Here is a 20,631-nt window from a genome sequence, read left to right on the forward strand (position 1 = left end):
CTGGACCACTATCTTATACCATACACAAAAATCAACATAGAATGGATTAAAGGCTTTTACATAAGACCCGAAAGCATAAAACTCCTAGGAAAAAATCGTACGTGGTATGCTCCTTGACATTGGTCTTGGCAATGAGTTTTTGAATTTGATACCAAAAGCAAAGACAACAAAAACAAAAATAAACAAGTAGAACTAAAACTGAAAAGCTTTTGCAGAGGAAAGGAAACCATCAACAAAATGAAAAGGCAACCTACAGAATGGGAGGAAATATTTGCAACTCATTTATCTGATAAGAGGTGAATATTTAAAAAATAAAAAGAACTCATACAACTCAATAGCAAAAAACCAAACAATCTGATTAATAAATGAGCAGAGGATCTAAATAGGTATTTTTCCAAAGATATACAGATAGCCAACAAGTAGAAAAGGTACTCAACATCACTAATCATCATGAAAACGCAAATCAAAACCATTAAGGAGATATCACCTCATACCTGTTAGAATGGCCATTTTTATCAAAAAGAAATTAAATAGCAAGTGTTGGTGCGGACGTGGAGAAAAGGGAACTCTTGTGCACTGTTGGTGGGAATGTAAATTGGTGCAGCCACTATTGAAAGCAGCATAGAAATTCCTCAAAAAGTTAAAAATAGAACTACCACAGGATCAAGCAATTGCACTTCAGGGTATACATTCAAAGGAAACGAAATCACTACCTTGAAGAGATATCTGCAATCCCACGTTCACTGCAGCATTATTTACAATAGACAAGACATGGAAATAATCTAAGTTGTTTAGTCCGTTGATAAATAAATGGATAAAGAAAATGTGGTATATATATATATACACAAATATATATAGATATTATACTACAGTATGATGTATTATACTATGTATTATATTATATATACTATGATACATTATACTATATAACACTATGATATTATTATATAATATCTACTATTATAATATAACTATTTAATATTACACTATGATATATTATGCTATGTATTATAATATCAAATATGTATTCATTATCTTAATATCTGTATCAGGTTCTTGTAAGGGAGGGTTTCGATAACTTTTTTTTAGAATAAGAGGGAATTCATTATGTAGAGTAATGACTATTTCTTCATAAAAAGGAGCAAGTTCTTTCAGAATTAATTATCTGCTATCTTCTCATTCCTCAATGACACACCCATTTCTACCAGTAGGAAAACCTTATAGAAGCTATGTCCTTGGGCTGGCTTGAGATTTGGAATGTGAAGGAGAGAGTATACCACTAGCAAACTTTAATATATTTAATTTTTATGAAAAAATTTTTATTTAATGAATCTCTTTAAATCAATATCAGTATCAATTATCTGCTAAGCAAAATTTGGACCAAAAAAATTGAACAGAAATCACGGATAAAATTTTTCAAAATATTGCTCTAATGTCACACCCAACAACAGCTAGGTATATATTATGCCAACTTCTATAATAAATATTCTCTAAACATTTCCCAAAGATATCACTGACAGTAAAGTCTTCACAGAAACTGAAAATTTCAGTTCTTCTTAGAAAAGTATTTTATAAAACTGTTCAAATGAACTAAAATAAATTTCCATTGCAGCATTACTAAGGATTCTGAATATTACAATCACAGCTACTTTATCAAGAATTCAACTTAGGAATTCATAAACTATGCCAAAAATTCACTGTCAGAAACAGTACTTTCAAACTTATAGAAGCCTAGAGTCTTAAATATAATCCAACTAGATGGTTCAGTGCTATGTAAAAGGCAACCGGCCAATGTATTTTAGCGATCAACATTCAGTAGTGTAACTACTACAGTAATAAGTGAGGTGAAATAACCGTCCCTAACAATAACTGCAATCATTAGCTAATCAAATGAGCACTATAGTTTAAACACTGCTGACTATTAGAGCTGCTAGATGGATAAGTACACATACCCAGTGTAGACCATTTTCAGTAACTGTTTTACTCTTTAGTTTAAAGGCCATGATCTCAAATAACAGATGGTCTGGGATATTTCTGAAAGCAGTGAGTGCAAGTGATGGAAAAGGATACACTAGTTGGAAGGAAGTAGGGGGAGGAAGAAGAAAAATAATTTCCTTGGATATAAAGCTAAGATATTTTGAGACACTCTGGCATCATAAAAAACCAAAATTGAATTGTTAATGTGTATAATTACTGATACTAAGCTGTTAGCAACACATCAAGGCATGTTTGTTGACGATCATCCCAGTTTTAAAGATCTCATAACTTTATTATTTTAATTTGAAGACACGTACATTATCATATATTAGGATAATATTCTGAGTAAAAATATTTTAATAAAGATATTACTTCTGGCATTTATTGTACTGACTGAAGTATATTTTAATAGAAGATATTTAAAATATTTAAAAGATTTTACAAAGGTTATGTTGGTTCCCCACCCCCATCCCACCATTTGGCAAGGAAGTAACAAGGTGATGGTAAAAAGACTGGGAAGATGACAGATGCAGGATGAGAACAGACATTGAGCCAACCTTGTAACAGCTATAGAGCAAAATAAAGGTAAAAGGTAAATTAAACAGACATGAATATGAGGAGGTTTCCTTTGGATTGTAACAAAAACTAGGTAGTTGACAGAGTAAAAAGAGTTGTTATAAAGTTTAGGGAACAGGAAGTTGAAAATTATGTAGCTCTTGAGTTAGGGTCTATTGGTGGGAACAATAAAAGATGAATACACAATTTTAATCTGCACACAAAAGCCTTTTCTGAACATGGTGGCAATACAGTCTCGATCAATTCAACAGGCATTTAATATGCTCTTATTATATGGTAGGTATTATGCTTGGTACTAGGGATATACACATATCCCAACAGAAATCAGATCAAATATAACAATGTCACTTTATATTTAATATGTCCACACAAAAGACAAAAATAAGTAATCTATACTAGAAGTAAATCTATACTACTACCATGCAAAATTTATCAGCTTAATGCATATTCAAGGAATTTAAAATTACCCTAAAGAATGAATACTTTATATATGGACACCATGTCAAAACTATTTAAAAGTTGGAATTTTATGGCTCTTCCAAGAAAGGAAAACCTACTAAGAATTTTGGCTCTAGAAATCAACCACAATAGTATCCCAGCAATATTTGGTCTAATTCCTTTACTCAGAAAAACACCAACAGGTGAGAATACGTGATATTCTGTGACTCTCCAAAGAAAATTCCAAGTAATGTGTACTACAAAGGGTCAGTAATCCACAACTGTGCTTCTTATGCAGGTAATTAAAAATAGCCACAATTATGTAATTCTGTTATTGCTAACTTAGTAGCAGTGACCTAAAATAAAACCAAAACTAGTACATTACTAAAAAGTAATAGATATGAATTCTAAAGTATAAATAAAGCCAAAAGATATTTACATGGGATCCTGAAATGAATCCAAGCACTGAAATAATATTTTTTGATGAAAAGGTACACTTTTTTAACTCCAGATATATTAATATGTGTGTATATATACTACATACATGCACATGCACACATAAACACCCTACTCTAACAGGCAGACACACTCAGACAGCCTACTTACTAACATGAACGTATCAAGTATATACATTTGTGTTAAAAGTATACTTAGGAGAAACATGGATTAGTACTAAAAAGTTTACATTCACAGGCAATAAAATTACATGTGAAAAAACCATGGGAAATAATACAGCAGTTACTAATTAGGAGCTATATTCATTACTTGATGTTCAGTTGTGAAGATTCTTTGTTAGAACAGAGCTTAGAAAGCAAGGCTAGCGTTAAGTTGACAGAGGGCAGGGGAGAAAAAGATGGTTTAGATCAAGTAGACAAGAGGGTACCACTTTCCATCTTTCCATCTGACTCTTCTAAAATTGTATAACTATACCCTTCAGTTTATATATATAAGCCACTCAAACTTTCAGTGAAAATTTTTAAAGACAATCTTCATCTAAAAGAAAACAATTCTAGTGCTAGATAATACATTCTAACAAACTCTCTTACATAAACAAGTAATTCTGAAAAGATGCATTCAAGTTAAATAATAAAGACTATCTATTAATTAAAGCTGAAGTCAATTAATTTTTCGTAGGTCTGACTGCCATAATTTAAAATCTGAAAGCTTCACTAAAAGAGTACAAATATTAGTGATTCAGAGGCAATCTTTTTTCATTCTTGAAAGACAAAACCAAATAAATTAACAGTGAAAAAGTAAACTTTTGATGAAGATCAAGTAGGAGTAAAAAAATTAGTCACGACAAGTCACTTCTTTGAATAAAGAGTTCTGAGTAGTGATACTATGTTTTCAGTGAACTTTTTTTGACAGACAAGGTACAACAGCATTTATAAAAACAATAAGCATTATAACTTCTATATCTCCTAATACACTGCTGTACTATACAACTTGCTATGATGATGCAAATGTTCTGCTTTAATAAGGTAGCACTTGTTACACGTGGCTATTGAGGATTTGAATTTTAAATATTATTTAGTTTAATTTAAATAGCCTGAAGAGGTCAGTGACTATCATATTGGACAGCACAATTCTAGAGTTTCATGTATTTGTTTATAAGTAAATATAAATCTAAGTTCTTAATGAACCTCCTTCACAGAATGAGAACTTAAAAATCAAACTTTCACCTCTATTGCCTTAAAAAATATATCTCAATCTATATTGTATGGGCTAAATAAGTCTTGCTACACAGCAATATCCAACTATATACATATTAATACTGGTATACAAAGGAACACAAAATTATATTTTCTGCACAAATGGCCATTGTATTTTCAGCACTTAAGACTTTTCCCCCCTGGAAATACTAATCAAGTAATGAGAGAATTAAACTCAGCAACCATGCCAAAAAAAAATAACATGAAAAACCTCACAAACTAATGATTTAACCCAATTTAAGAGGTAGATATCATTCCCTATTACTTTTCCATAGAAAAGGGCAAAACTATATATTTTTAAAAATATTTGTAACTAACCACCTCCCCCACAAAAAGGGGAAATAACCTTTTATATAACTTTCTAAACTATATAAATTCAAACTATTCATTAATAATTAACTTAGAGATAGGTCTGTAAGAAAACAGTATTATGAGACACGTAAAAGAATTTATAATATTGATTTTTGTATACACATATAGCTTTACTGAGATGTTATAAATTAAAATTCAGTCAGTCACCTCACTATAAAATGGAATATCTCTACAGTCAAAATAACTTTTTAGAAAGTTGTTAAATACATCCATTCTCATCATTCAATTGATTAACAAGCAACTTTCAAAAATACTTGAAATAACTAAATAGCAAAAGAATTTATCTCTGTGTATTGAATAGCAAAAATCACTACTGTGAGTAGTTCAAGCAGGGGTGAGAGAAAACTTTCACTGAGAACTTTTTATCTGTATTACTGAAAACAATTCACTACTGTTTTATATAAATGTTATATTTTCATGTAGTAGTGTTTCAATTTTGTAAATTTCCATTTTATCCTTAGTAACCCTAACATCTAAAAGAAAACTGATTAGAATACAAATGACATCAGTATAAGTATTCTTACCTTTATTTGACTTTGATGGTTTATTCTTGATAGGTTTAAGGGAACTTCTTGATTTATCCTCTCTATCCTTAATAAGTTTCTGAACATCATCCAAAGACAGTTTTTGCAGGACAACTACAGGCTTAGCTCCTTTATTTAGATCTTCAACTAATCCCATTTTTTCTACTTTGTCTTTCTGCTCTCCTTTCATTTCCATTTTCTTTGTCTCCTGAGTAATATTGCCATCTTTATCCCTCTTGATTTTTGGAATGACAAAATTTTTCAATGCACCAGACCTCCCCCCCAACAAATAACTTGGAAATTCTGCCTTATTATCAAGGTGCGCTTTATTACTGTCTACTTTACTCCTGTTACCCTCTGTCCTTTTGTCATCTTTACTATTTGGTGATTTAAAACCAGGCTTATCAGGTCTTGATTTATTAGGATCACCTGGTTTAACACGAGGACTGTCAGGCCTTGATTTTTGCTCCCCGGAAGATGGTCTTTCCCTTGAGTCCCCTGATTCATGTCTGTGTTTTCTTTCTAGTTTATCAGGTTTTGAACCATCAGATTTAATGCCATGTTCATTTCTACTAGAGGATCTCAATGTTTCTGGTCTTCGAACCCTAGACTGATCCCCCCGATGTCGTTCTGATTCACTCCTGTCATCTGATTTTTGTTTACTATCATGGTCACGTCTTAGGGACTCAGAAATAGATCGCCCATCAGGTCTCTGCTTTAAGGCTTCAGCTCGTTCTGATTTTAACCGAGGTGAATCAGATTTAATATCCTGTTTATGTTTAGACACTTCAGGTTTTTTCTCTGTTGATGGCTTTCCAGAATCCCTCCTATTTTCATGCCTATGTTTTGGTGTTTCAGGCCGACCTTCATTTTTTTGCTTTGGAGTTTCAGGTCGGCCCTCACCTTTCTGCTTTGGAGTCTCAGGCCGTCCATCACCCTTTTGTTTTGGGGTTTCAGGACGCCCATCACTCTTTTGTTTTGGAGTTTCAGGCCGGCTTTCACCCTTTTGCTGCTTTGGGGTTTCAGGTCTTGACTTTGTTGTTTCTGATCTGCCATTATTTTGTTTGTTGTCATTTGGTTTTGTGTCAGACAGTCTATTTTCACTCTGTTTAGGCTCGGCTGTGGTGTTCTCAATTTGTTTGGATTCGGTAGTTCTGCTCTCATTCTGCTTAGGTTCTTCTGTTTGTGTGTCAACTTTAGTTTCTACCTTACTTTCACTTGACTTTGTCTCCACCAATCTGTTTTCATTTGGTTTAGATTCTGCCAATTTACTTTCATTTTGTTTCATTTCACTCTTTGAAAGCTCAGGATCAGACTTTTTTTTAGGAGTCTCAGGATGGTTTTCTGGTGTAGATTTAAGATTTCCAATGATATCTTCCTGAAGAACAGAAATAGGTGCATCATTACACTGTTTGATTTCTTCAGGCTTTTTTATGGAGTCTGAATCCTGAGTTATAGAAGCCTGAGAGTCCACTCTTCCTGCCTGATGAAGATCAATGCTAACCATTAATGCTGGCCTTGACCCATTTCCCGTAGAACCCGTCTCCTGAGAAGCTGGTCTATTACCTCCTGTAGCACCCCCAGCCTCCTGTGGGTAAGAATCTTGTTTTCTTTTTTTCAAAGGCTTATCTGAAATTTAAAGATAAATATTCATATCAGTAATAGACATATATTCTTATCTTATTAAAAACCATATGGACTTTGACTATTTTTTAAGTCACAATGTTTTTTTAAATGTGGTGAATGCAAATGTCAATATGCATATATAAAACAGTAGGCATGAATGACATAATACTTCTAAACCAAGGAGATAGTCACGCTTGCTGTACCTCAATAAATATTAGTGACTATAGTAAAAAGAATTTAACAGCATACTTGTAGAGTATATAAATAAGCAAAGAATATAAAATAAATAGAACTTATAATACACTTAATACAAACATATATTTATGTTTGTATATGTTAAAGATAAACCAGATTCTTATATAAGAATAAAGCAACCAGTTATAAATTATATATTCTTATTTAAGATCATTTTAACCATTAACCAAAAACTATACAGAACCCCAAATCTGCCAACATACTAAATTGGAAACAGAGGCTTTTACTACATGTAAGAAAAGTATGGAAAAGAATAAAACTCAAAAGAAAACGAAATCGTGCTACTGAAAAAGAGGTAAACGAGGAGAGTAAGACAAAAAAATGAATTTAAAATAGTTTGTCGTTAACCTTTGATCCAGGACTCAAATTCTTCAAAGTGTCAACAGCACAAATGGAATTTAAAAGCTAACACACAGTCAGAAGTATATTTAAAATAAGAAAACACATGTATTATAAATATAAAAATGAGAAGCATATAAAGATTTTTTTAGATAAATCCTTTCTTAACAACTTCCACTGAAGAAAAATGCTTTGGCTCTTCAACATAAAGTTCTAGGGGTCTATATATTGGCCTCAGTAAGAAATAATTTACAGTATTCTGACATGTAAAGACAAAAATACACACAAACACAAATCCACCACCACAATAAAATGTCAAGGTATTTTTAACAGCCATGTATTTCTCTGCATGATTCCACTTGACTCAAGAGGCTGCTAGGTCATTTTCTATAAATTGAATTTCCAGTTAGTTCTCAGGAATAGTTACATTATAGTACCTTGAAGTTTTGCCTACTTTAATATTTACTTGCTGAATTATCTGGCTATGATTTAAAAGTCATTTTTAATCATTTTTACAGGAGAACCTCCAGATTCTCTTGTAAAAATCATTAATGAGGTATAATATCATTTAAGGAAAACAGTATCACAAGATTAAAAGTCATACTGACCACTAAAAAACAGCCTCTTATAGTTAGGAAACAAAGTTCTGAAAAAAAATTTTTAATGGTAATGCTGCTTTTATATACCAGAGTTACATCATTTTGTTTTCAAAGTGGGAAATAGTTCACTCAAGCTTAAAATCTAATCAATTACTAAAATTTACTTCAGATATTTGCCAGTAATTTTTTTATAGAACTAAGTCATTCTGTATCTTCAGTTATTCAGAAGTCTAATCTAATGATCACATATGCTCCATTTGTAAAACAACCACAAGATGATAATAATAAAGTATATCATCATTAGACTGTTTTCCCTAGTTAAAACTAACCTGGTAAGAACTTAATATGAAGCATTCTGCATCAATACCTAGGAAAAAAATCACTCAGGAAAAAAAAAAAAAAATCACTGAATTTATGTTTACACAATTTTATTTTTGAATGTTCTGCCACACAAAATAATCTTTATATCTTGCCATAGAGCACATGAAATAATTATTACCTCATAAATAAGATGCTTTATCACCTTATACTTATCCCTTAAACCTTTATGACAAGAATCTAGAGATTTAAATAGTATAATCTAATCCAAGATTTTTATATTTTTCAATGAAATTATGCTTTGAGAAAGTCATTAAAATGGTAACCTAAGCACACTTAAGAACTACAATGACATAGATGTCAGGCACCTGAAGATTTCTCTTAAGAAATCGTGGCTCATACTTTTATCAATATGAACAATCTGTCTTTCAGAAAAACATTAAAATATCTTGAAGGCTCAATTTTAAAGGATTACAAAATACTTAACAGTTTATAGATCATTAACTTCATTCCAATTTATCTTTCATGGTTAAAATGTAAATTTAGCCAACAGTTTAATTTCAAAGAAATTTTCATGTTTGATTTAGTTATCTTAAACTATAGATGCAATGATTTATAATAAAAACGTATGAAAGCACATGTACATGAGTAATATTTTAAGATTAGGAAAGATCTTAATAATTTTTTCCACTATGCATAAAATATTGCTAAATACAAAGTTTTAATTTTTCAACTATTGAAAAGTACTTCACCTCTTCTGTAAAACTCGGAAAAATTCCATTACTGTTGCAAGGATTCTCGGACATGTTAAGAGCACGTAGGTTCTGATTCACTTGATCTGATTCAGTTCCACCATGAACTTATTTCTATAAAGTGGTTCTGAATCTGCACAGGTCACTTCTGTCTACTGACTTTTGTTATCAGTCTTCATTACATCGTAACTTTCACCTAATGGTGGAAAGCCATCTCTATGAAGAATAATTTTAAAATTTGGGACACTGATTACCTTTAAGCCCTCTTTAGCATTGGGAACCATAAGATTAGCTATCAGAATGCACATATTCCTGAAGAAAACACATACAAAAAGATATAATTTCAAAACCAACAATACTTATAATCCAGATGCTGATATTCTGAAAATAAAATCCAGCCTTTAGAGACATTCTGAACTCGATTATGCTTATAAGAAATAAACTATATCACCTGCTTAAATTTACTACAAGTGATAACTGAAAACACTTAGCAAAAAGCACAACAATTGTATACACAGTAGCCAATTATGAAAAAAGAAAACATCCTGTCCCTAAACCACAGTACAGGCTAAGTGGTTAATTGTCCTATTCCTCTCCAAAATCCCAGTCTCTTATTCCAAATGACAGGTAATAATTTACTTCTTATAATGGTTACAGTGTAAGAATACTGTACATTATTAAAAAAAATTAGTGAAGCTAGGCCATTCCTTATACTTGCTAACATGGAAAGTGGACCGTGGGAAAAGATGAAATAGGTGAAGATGAACAAAGAAACCCCCTCTTTGACAAAAGAAAGCAGGAATTTTCAGCACATGAACAAGATATTAATGTCTATAATAGGTCATCCCAGAAGCAAAGATAAATAGCCTTTTAAAATTAATTTATGTAATTACAGATGTTAAAAGTATGAGCAAAAGATTGAGCAAAAGGTCCTTTAGGAATATTATAAAATATTAGGTTACAGAGAGTTAACCTATCAGTGTATATAAAACTATCCAAAGAAGGGAGAACAGGCCAAAGGGACATAAATATCTAGCAGCCAGAAAAGTGTCTTCTATTGTGGAACAGAGGTACATAGGTTCTACCACAGCCTAGGTAAAATACTTCTTAAAAGTACTCTAATTCCTTTTCTTAAATTTCATAATTATCAAACAACCATGTCTGCTGAACTTTCTAATCTTATTTACAAAGTACAGTTTTTTGATTTCTGGTCTATTGAAGGGAATGCTTCTCTCACAACAAATGAATATAATGGGAAACAAGCTCAGACCCTAGAGCAGAGCTCTCAGTAAAACCATGTAGACCACACAAGTAGTCTTGTTTGCTCCTTACCACCACCAACACAATAGTTATAAAAAAGTTCTCAGTGCCAAGCCTTAGAATACAGTAAATATCAATTTTATAATTTAGTCCTAAAAATGTAGTGGTAACCAGTAATAAATTCATTTCAAATAATTTTTCATCTCTCAAGGGCTGACTGTGAAACTACCACGTCAGAAAATTTTGCTTTTATTTATGACCTCACCTATAATCTTGGAGCAATACAGCAAACGTTTAATCTTTCCAAAATCTCAAGATAACTGCTTATATATAAAACACTATCCCATCACACAATGCAGAAACTGAATACAAAATGACAAGGTTCAAATCAAAGGTGTTAGATGGCACCTAAATTCCAAGTTTTCAAATAAAACTTTGAAATAATGGGAACATGGCTTTCAGAAAACAAGTAGGAAATGATAGTACTAATGAGGTCAGCAAAATCAACATGATAAATTTGGGAAAATACACATATTAAACCATCTAAATCAAATTAAAAATCAGATAGCTCCAGTGAACACTTTTTCCTCTAACCCTTATAGCACCAGAAACCTCTGTAAGTCAACTCTGCTCATTCAATTTTTCAATTACTTTTGCTATAGCCACACCATCACAGATTAGAGAGAAAAATCATTAGATAATTAAAAGTAAAAAACATATCACAAGTTTCTGAAATAATAGTACGCTGTTTGTTGATTTTGTTTTACTCTCTCAAAGAAAAGTTAGTAGTCTAAAACAAATTTGCTAGTGTGCAATTAGCCCTATTTACTACCCCTATTTTCATTCAGTTTTTAAAAGTAAAAACTCTGCTTTCAACAAATATGCTACAATAAAATTTCAGGAAAGTAAAAAAAAAAAGCTCACCATTTCCTCTGTCCTACTAACAATTAAAAAAATCATTTAAAAAATTACACTCCTTTTTAAGAACACAATTCTTCAAAACGCAGATTAAAATGTCATGCAAAAATTCAGTTCTCAAGGCAACTAAAATTTCTTGGTCAAGAAATTACAATTTTATGTTTCTTGCAAAACTGTCACAGGATTCAGGAGTTTGGGGTTGGTTAATATTATCAAGAGAAGCTGAATAATATTGCTCTCTTCATTTGTTTTTTTTTAAGAGGTTAGAGGAGTAGATATATTTTGGAACCCATATAATTATTTATTTCCTGAATGCCACACTATTAAGCAAAGAGAAAAAAAACACCACCACTTTATTTCATCCTTAATATTGATTTACTAGTTTAAAAAACCACAAAACCCAGCTCCCTAGCTAATAAAACGAAGACTACTAGCAATCTCTTTAATTTGCATCTATTGGTGATTTATGCACTAAGCAAACACTGTAGTACAACAATTACTAAATACAGTCTATTTTTTCAATAACGTTAAAAAGAGCCATCATGATAGGAAAGATAACATGAATCTTCAGCATGTTTCTTAGCGTAGGAACACAACTATCTAGAAATGATCCTGTAACATATGAATAAGATCATATATAAAAATGAGCCCAACAGAAAGAAGTTTAGTCTTATAATTATTAAAAAGGAAATATGAGAACTGTAAACCAATCTAGAATATTTAACTATAAAATTAAATCATAAGGTATGATTTGATTTGGATAGTGAAATGTGTATATGTATCTGTAAAGACATCAAATTCATAAATTACTAATTTGACTCACTGATTCATCAGTCTCACTTAAAATTTTCAAGAGATTTTGTACACAGTTTTCACCCCAAATAATCAAGAACTTAATAGGGACTTAGTTTTATTTGCTTATAATATCATATAAAGCATGAAAAAAGCCCATAAACTCATGGAACAAGTGTCTTGAAACTCTATCCTAATATACTAGCCAGACAAAAGGGAACACAACTGTATTCACCCATAAAAGATCCTTGATCCTCAAGGTTTGCTATTTAGTATTAACTTAAAAATTTTCCATAATTTTTTTACTAAAAAAAAAAAAAAAAAAATCACATTATTAAGAAGCAGTAGGATTAGAAACCAAGTGAAAAATCTAATTGCATTCATAAGCATACACACAAACTTTTCTTAAATACTAATTCAAAATAATTCTGTAGCAGTTAATTTTGTCTTGGCAGAAAAAAGGTGAGGACGCAAAACTACATTAACACAACTTGTAGAAAATGCATGTGATACAGAAATTTTCGCTAATGTTCGTTTTAACAGATAAGCTCAGATAAAATCACTTGGTACATACCAGGTGATAAACTTGTGATACAGAATTACCAAATCTCAGATAGTTGTTTCAGATAAAAAATGAAATTAAGAATTTAACTTCTGAGGTATGAGCATTAGTAATAAAACTATAATTGAGGACAAAGAATTATATGAGAAAAAAGAGTAACTTAAAAAAACTTTTTTGACATTATAATTACATACTTTCCCAGAGTATCAAGTGGTAGTAAAGAGATTATTTTACCTTTATCTTGAACTTCTTTTGAAAAGCGCTCTCTTTCAATAGCTGATTCTCTCTCTATTCGCTCAATTTCAGCCAATGCATCCAATTCCACTTCATCATATATAGGTCCCTGTTGTGATACCTGTTGCTGATTCTGCACCACAGAAGTCTGGGGCTGTTTTGTAGCAAGTGAAGTGTTCTGTTGTAAAACAGGCACTTGATTTGCTGGAAGGAATGCTGTTTGTTCTTGCTGCGACAAACACTGAGCAGCATTTAGTGGGCGGTTTACATCCTGTGGAGTAATGGGTGTTTTTGAAGTCTGTCCTGGGTACTGCACATTAAAAGGAATATCATTTTCTGAAACATTGCTATTTTCCATACCAGAAAGCATATCCTCTTGCTGGTCCATGTCTGAAGACCTTACACGAGAAAGTCTTAATGTAAGTTTAGTAGAGTCCTTGGATGGAGAACTAATGATATCATACATTGCAGCTTTCTCACTCTGGTCTTTTTCATCCTTGCCTAATTTCATTTTCTTTTGTTTCTTTTGTTTTCTTTCTGGAGAATCTAGCAAGATGTCTGGTGGAACCTCTCGAGGTGATGAACAAGGTAGAGACTGAGATTGTAGGATTAAAGGTGGTCTTGATCCTAGGAAAACAATTCAACAAGAATGAACCGTTGTGCTAGTTTTACCTTTTCTTACACTCTTAGAGAAATATTAAGTGACAATATCATAATGCTAGAAAAAATATTAAGAAATTATCTAATCTAAGCTACTTATTTATAAAATACAAAAAGAAAGCCTCAAGACTTGTCCCCTAGGGTTGTTTTTTTTTTTTTTTTTGCTGAGGAAGAGTTGCCCTGAGCTACCATCTGTTGCCAATCTTCCTCTTTTTGCTTGAGGAAGATTCGCCCTGAGCTAACATCCATGCCAATCTTCCTCTATTTTGTACGTGGGTCACCGCCACAGCATGGCTGCCAAAGAGGAGTGTAGGTCCACACCTGGGAACTGAACGCAGGATGCTGAAGCAGAGCATGCCAAACTTGACCACTATGCCACACAGGCAGCCCATCCCCAGAGTTTTTCATCTTGCTGGTAGATGATCCTAGTTTGAATTGAAGTATGAGTATTCCATCTTTAGACCAGTATTATATGTGTGTCTATAAAATATAAATACTTAGCTTGAAAATGGCAAAAGAACTCATTGTTTCTAAAGATGATACAACATAAATATTTTAGGCATGATGATCTCTATTCTTCGATTGATTATCTGGGGAAACTGACATATCTAAAGTAAGAATAAGCCTGTCAAATTACAGAAAAATAACAAATTAATCCTAGAGACTACACTCACATGAATACTTACTGGTCTAAGAAAAAGAAAGTGGAGAAAAATTACAAATATTAGATTCTTCATTTACTTCACAAACTTAGGGTAAAGTACTGATTTATATATTTACATGGTCTTCTCTTTCTCCCTCCACTTAACATCATTTACATACTCTCTTCAGCTTGCTAATCCTCCTTTTATTAGAAAAATATACAAGTCAAGCAAATTTCAAGGCTCCAAAAAGTATCTTCAGCCTAGATCCCATTAAATTAACCAATGCTATATGATACAAGAAAGTGTTAAAATACGCTAATCAAATGGAAAAATTCTCCTAGTTAACAAAGCTATTAAATGAGGGAAAATAGCATCAATATGCTTCAGAAATAAAAGGATAATTGTATTCGAATAATGTATGCAACGCACTTCTTGCCATTAGACTATTTATAAAGTTTACAAACCCATGGGAAATTATAAAAATCAGTCAAGATGAAATTGCTTTATAGAAAGAACTTACGCCTAGACTTGTCTTAAATTAAGGTTTCAGTGTTTAAATATATATATATATATATATGAGTGATTTTCCCATGATACATAAATCTGTACTTTCAGTTAGCAATGTTAATATATTTAAAGTATGATATATAAAAAAATAACTTTTTAGAGAACACATCGATAGGATAAAATAAATTGCTATTGGAGCAATTTACTACAAACGTTAAAATCTGAAGTTATAGCAATAGATTGTATTTTTAGATGAAGCTTATATAGGACATTAAAAAGAAATGAAACTAACATTTCTGGACCATTTATTTTGTGCCAGTGCTTGTGCAACGTGCTTTGCACATCAATTAATTTAATTAATTTACAACAATCTTGATGAGTATTATTGCTATTTTGCAGAAAGGAACATGAAGCTTACAGAGGTTAAGAACTTTGCCCAAGGCTATATAGCTAGCAAACCTGAAAAATTTAAACCCAGATTTGTCTAACATCTAAATTATACTATATATACTATAATACATATGTATTTAAAATTTATGTAGCAAATTATATATACTTTAGAACAAACTTCAAATTCCAACAATTCACCTAAAAATCAAATTAGACTAACTGGTGATATATTCAACCTTTAAAACTAGCTAGAAAACAACTTCATGAACAGAAGTAGAGGCTTCTGATGAATACAGTCATATGCTGCAGAAAGACATTTCAGTCAATGACAAACCACATATACGAAGGTGATCCCATGAGATGAGTACCATATAGCCTAGATATGTAGTAGGCTATACTATCTAGGTTTGTGTAACTACACTCTGTGACGTTCACACAACGATGAAATCACCCAATGACGCAATTCTCAGAACATATTCCCGTCATTAAGTGATGCATGACTGTGAGGCTGAGGTTATTTGTTCTCAAGTTTTCTCTTTCTATCTAAAGTTATCTATCCATCCACCCATCCCACCAAGCTCAAGAGTTAGAGGAAAAATGGGCTGGTTATCTAGATCAACCAGCTATCTCACTGTTATTTCTTCTTGGCAGTCTGAATAACTTCTCACCCTGACAATACTTGTGAGATATGTACCTCACTTCAACACCTAGCCTACAAAATAGAGTTACCCTGGAAGTGGCTTACTCTTTCAGAAGCTGGGTTATTTTTATCCCTGAATACTCACAGAATTATAGAATTAGAATGGTTCATAAAAGATCAACTTTCATTTCATGAAGAATGTCTCTGATCAAACAGTCAGAACACAATCTGTGAAAAAAATATCTTTACAATAAAAGGCAGACCAGTCCATGTGTCAGATGGCTATAATTAGAAATTCTCATGGATAGAGAAAATTTATTATCAGCTTATATTACAATTAATTAAAAGCTAATTCTTTAAAGTGGAGTATAATATTCTCTTGCAACAAACTCTGATAATTCAAATTATCAGACTTTAATTTTAAGTATTTTTAAAAATAGCCCAAACTTGGACTTAAATTCATAGTTTTGTGAATCTATTATACATAGAAGGCCACACAAGGTTCTTTGGGAATTTGAAGAGGAAACAGAATAAAATTCATGTCCATAAGATAGTAAAGGATAGGGCCGGCCCTGTGGCTTAGCAGTTGGGCGCGCGCGCTCCGCTGCTGGCGGCCCGGGTTGGGATCCCGGGTGTGCGCCGGCGCACCGCTTCTCCGGCCACACTGAGGCCGCGTCCCACATGTAGCAGCTGGAAGGATGTGCGGCTATGACATACAACTATCTACTGGGGCTTTGGGGGAAAAATAAATAAATAAATAAAATTAAAAAAAAAAAAAAGATAGTACAGGATAAGTTATTAGAAAAAATATAAACTAACGGTTTGAGGAAATTAGGGGAAGGTCAACGGAAGATGACCCATTTAACTAGAACTTAAAGAATAGACAGGATTTTAATAAGCACAAATGAAAGTAGATGTAAGAGATTTAGGGAGGTGATATACAACAGGCCAGATTTTGATAAATGACTACATAAGAGGTGAGAGAAGACTAAGATGATTTAGGACTGGAATAGCATCAAGAGAAATAGGAATGGCAGAAAGAACAGTGAGAACATTTTGAACATGAATTTGAAATACCAGCTAGATATAAGGAAGTTTTGTCTGGAAACGAAAAGTTATAATTTGGGAGACAGGACTGGAGTTAAAGATACTCATTTGGGAGTCTTGTTCACAAAAGCAATCAATGCTGTTACCAAAACTGAGTAAAACAGCCAAGGAAAAAAGTACAGTGGAAGATAAAAAGTCTAATGATAGAAATATTAAGAAATGAGAGAGCAAGGAGAAGAGCTAATGAAGAAAAAAAATCAATGAAAGAAGTAGGAGGAAAACAAGTGGACTCAATATAAAATAAGATTTTTTGAGGGAGTGGAGGATGGGGAAAGCTGATCAATAATTTCAAATGTTTCAGAGAGGTTAAGAAGGTTGTAGTTTGAAAAAACCATTGGATTTATCAGTGAGAAAGATGTATTATATACATCTGAAAATACTATCAATAGTTTACAGGAATAAGTACAGGTTTTTTCCCACAATAAATGAAAAATAATAGAGAATAGTTTTTAGTATCCACAATAAGAATTCTGAGTTCTTTACTCAACTTGAAATATGAAATGCTGAAGGATATTTTAGTTAAAATAATACCTTTAGGAGTTCCATCACTTCCAGCAGGGGAGCATACTGGCTGCGGAGACCTCAAGGGGAAAGACGTAGCATTCCTCATTGTTGAAGAATCTCCATCCTAAGAATAGAGTATAAAATTTATATTTTGAAGGAAAGGGGAGGCTTTATAGAAATCTTTAAGAGAACCAATAAAAGACATAAATTACTGACAGGTAAAGTGTTGGTATTCAAAAGCATAATTCTTCTGCACTTTCCTGTTTTCTTCATGGTATATCATAGAAGAATTGAAATTGTATCCAAAAGAATCAACAGCCTAAGCATGGCAATGAATAAGAAAATTGGTATTACTAGTATGCTCCATTTTTGTTTGCCATTTTCTACCAAAGGAGCTGTGAACACACTACCAGACTGTAAATGTTATGAGGGCAGAGTCCAACATCATCTCTGTTATCCCTAGATACATGTAACTTATGTGACAATACTACTAAACCATTAACAAGACAAATTTTCACTATGTGGACTATTTTAATAACATCGAAGCAACATTAAATTTCAGGGAAAAAAGTTTTTTACAAGTCTTAGAGAGGGTAAAAGAGCTGAGTATTAATAAATACAGGTTCATTATTAATAAGACAACATTTTTGTGTGAGCAAGTATTTAAAAATGAAATTATATTTCATTAAGAATGTAAACCTCTAGAGCAGGGGTTGGCAAACTTTTTCCATAAAGAAATAGATAATAAATATTTTAGGCTTTGTGGGCCACACACAGTTTCTGTCACATAATGTTCTTTGTTGTTGTTGTTTTAAAAATCTTTAAAAATGTAAAAACCATTCTTAGTTTGTGGGTCAGACTACTATGGTCACTTTACCAACTCTGCTCTAGACTAAGCTCTGTGGGTACAGGAACCACATTGTTCATAGCTAGATTCTCAGACTTAGTATAATCCTTGACATACAATAGATATCCTTTAAATCGTGGAACTGAAATACTAGGTTATGAGACAAGTATTAGAACTATTTTATTACCTTAATGATAACTAACATATTACATACGTCACTACTTAGCCTGTGCACCATGTGTAGGTAGTCGTCACTTGAGCCATGTCTAGGATTATCAGCATGATGATTAGCTGAATTGCCAGACAACGGACCAGAAACTTTATTATCATGTATGTTTCTCAAACCACCTGCAACAATGGGACTTGATACCGATGCTGAAATTAATAAGAATAATAATAAAAAAAGCTTTATAAAAATAAACTGTTAAAATTCTTGGAAGACAATAATTGTTTACAAGTATTTTAAACATACAGAAATTAGAGAGAATAATATAACAAGCACTCATGTACTAACTATCCAGAGCTTGATCAAATCTTAACACTGTGTCACATGTCATTTAGACCTATTTTTGAAAAGAAGTAAAACATTAGACATGGTTGAACCTCTCCATATTTCTGCATATTCCGCTCCTCTATCCCCCGCCCCTTACTCCCTAAAAGTAACTGCCACATTGAATTTAGAGTTCACTCTACCTACATCTTTGTACCTTTGCTACAAGGAAATATATTCCTAAATAATCACATAGCACTGTTTGGCATATTATAACTTTATGTAAATGGTATATGATTTATATGTATATATCCTTCTATAACTTGCTTTTTAGTTCAACATTATATTGAAATTTCTCCACTTATATATATGTAGTTTTAAATCTATTTATTTTAAATAAATAATTAGATATATTTTGCTGTATAACGTACACAATTTATCCATTCTATATTATTTAGATGGCTTCAATATTTTTGCTGTCATAAACAATGCTATAATGTATATTCTTGTACACAACTTTTTTTTTTGTGAGCCCTGAGCTAACATCCTGCCTATCTTCCTCTACTTTATATGGGACGCTGCAACAGCATGGCTTGACAAGTGGTGTGTCGGCGCGTGCGCAGGATCTGAACTTGCGAACCCCGGGCCGCCAAAGTGGAGCACACACACTTAACCGCTACGCCACGGGGCCGGCCCCTGTACACAACTTTTTTACAAATGTGTCTAGGTGTGAAACTGCTGGATACATCCATTTTTAACCTTTACTAAATATTAACAAATAGCTTTCCAAATTACTTATGTCCATTTGTACTCCACTAGTAGTGCGAGTTCCCACTGCTCTACTTCCTTGCCAACAATTTTTGTCAGGCTAAGGATGGGAAGATTGTCACTTTAATTTCTATTTCCTTGATTAATAGTGAAGCCAAGCATTTTTTCATGCATATTGGCCATTCAGATTCCCTCCTGAACACAAAATCATAAAAAGATAGTCTCTTATATTTTCTTTTAAAAGTTTTACTTAGGTCTTAATCCATGTAAAATTAATTTTCATGTGTATTGTGAGATAGGAATCCAATTTTATTTTTCCCTATGGATAACTAATTGTCTCAGCACCATTTATTAAAGAAACCATTCTTTCCCCATTGAGATATAATACCATATGTATCAAGTTTCCACTTGTTCATGGGTATGTTCCTAGGCTCTTTCTCAAATTCCACTTCACCATGTTCTACTCATCCATGCCTGCACCAATATTACAATAAGTCTTAATTCCTGTTAGATCGAGCTTCTACATCTCATTCCATTTCAAAATCATCTTGCCTATTCTTGGACTTTTATTCTTCCATATGAATTTTTAGAAGCAGCATAAGTTGCATAAAAACTCTGCTTGGGATTTTTATTGATATTGTATTTAATTTATAGATTTGGAGAAAATTCCAATCTTTACCCTATTGAGTCTTTCCATTTATGAAGATGGCATAAGTCTTCATTTTCTTAGATTTTCTTTTACCTCTTTCAAAAGTTTTATAATTTTCTCCACAAAGGTCTTCTACATTGTTAAATTTATTCCTAGGTATCTTATGGTTTT

General features: G+C 32.4%; 1 protein-coding gene across 3 annotated transcripts in view; it reads right to left on the reverse strand.

Annotated features, from left to right (window-relative positions):
• Positions 1 to 20,631, reverse strand: part of NIPBL (NIPBL cohesin loading factor) — a 197,428-nt gene that overhangs the window by 84,470 nt on the left and 92,327 nt on the right. For all 3 annotated transcript variants that reach the window (XM_058564215.1, XM_058564214.1, XM_058564216.1), the window contains exons 7-10: positions 18,768 to 18,928; positions 17,734 to 17,830; positions 13,255 to 13,881; positions 5,600 to 7,228 (exon numbers count right to left, since the gene is read on the reverse strand). In XM_058564215.1, coding sequence (XP_058420198.1) covers positions 5,600 to 7,228; positions 13,255 to 13,881; positions 17,734 to 17,830; positions 18,768 to 18,928 — 2,514 coding nt within the window. The remainder of the gene's footprint in view (positions 1 to 5,599; positions 7,229 to 13,254; positions 13,882 to 17,733; positions 17,831 to 18,767; positions 18,929 to 20,631) is intronic.

Source organism: Diceros bicornis, chromosome 20 (genome assembly GCF_020826845.1).
Source record: "Diceros bicornis minor isolate mBicDic1 chromosome 20, mDicBic1.mat.cur, whole genome shotgun sequence".
Lineage (NCBI taxonomy): Eukaryota > Metazoa > Chordata > Mammalia > Perissodactyla > Rhinocerotidae > Diceros > Diceros bicornis.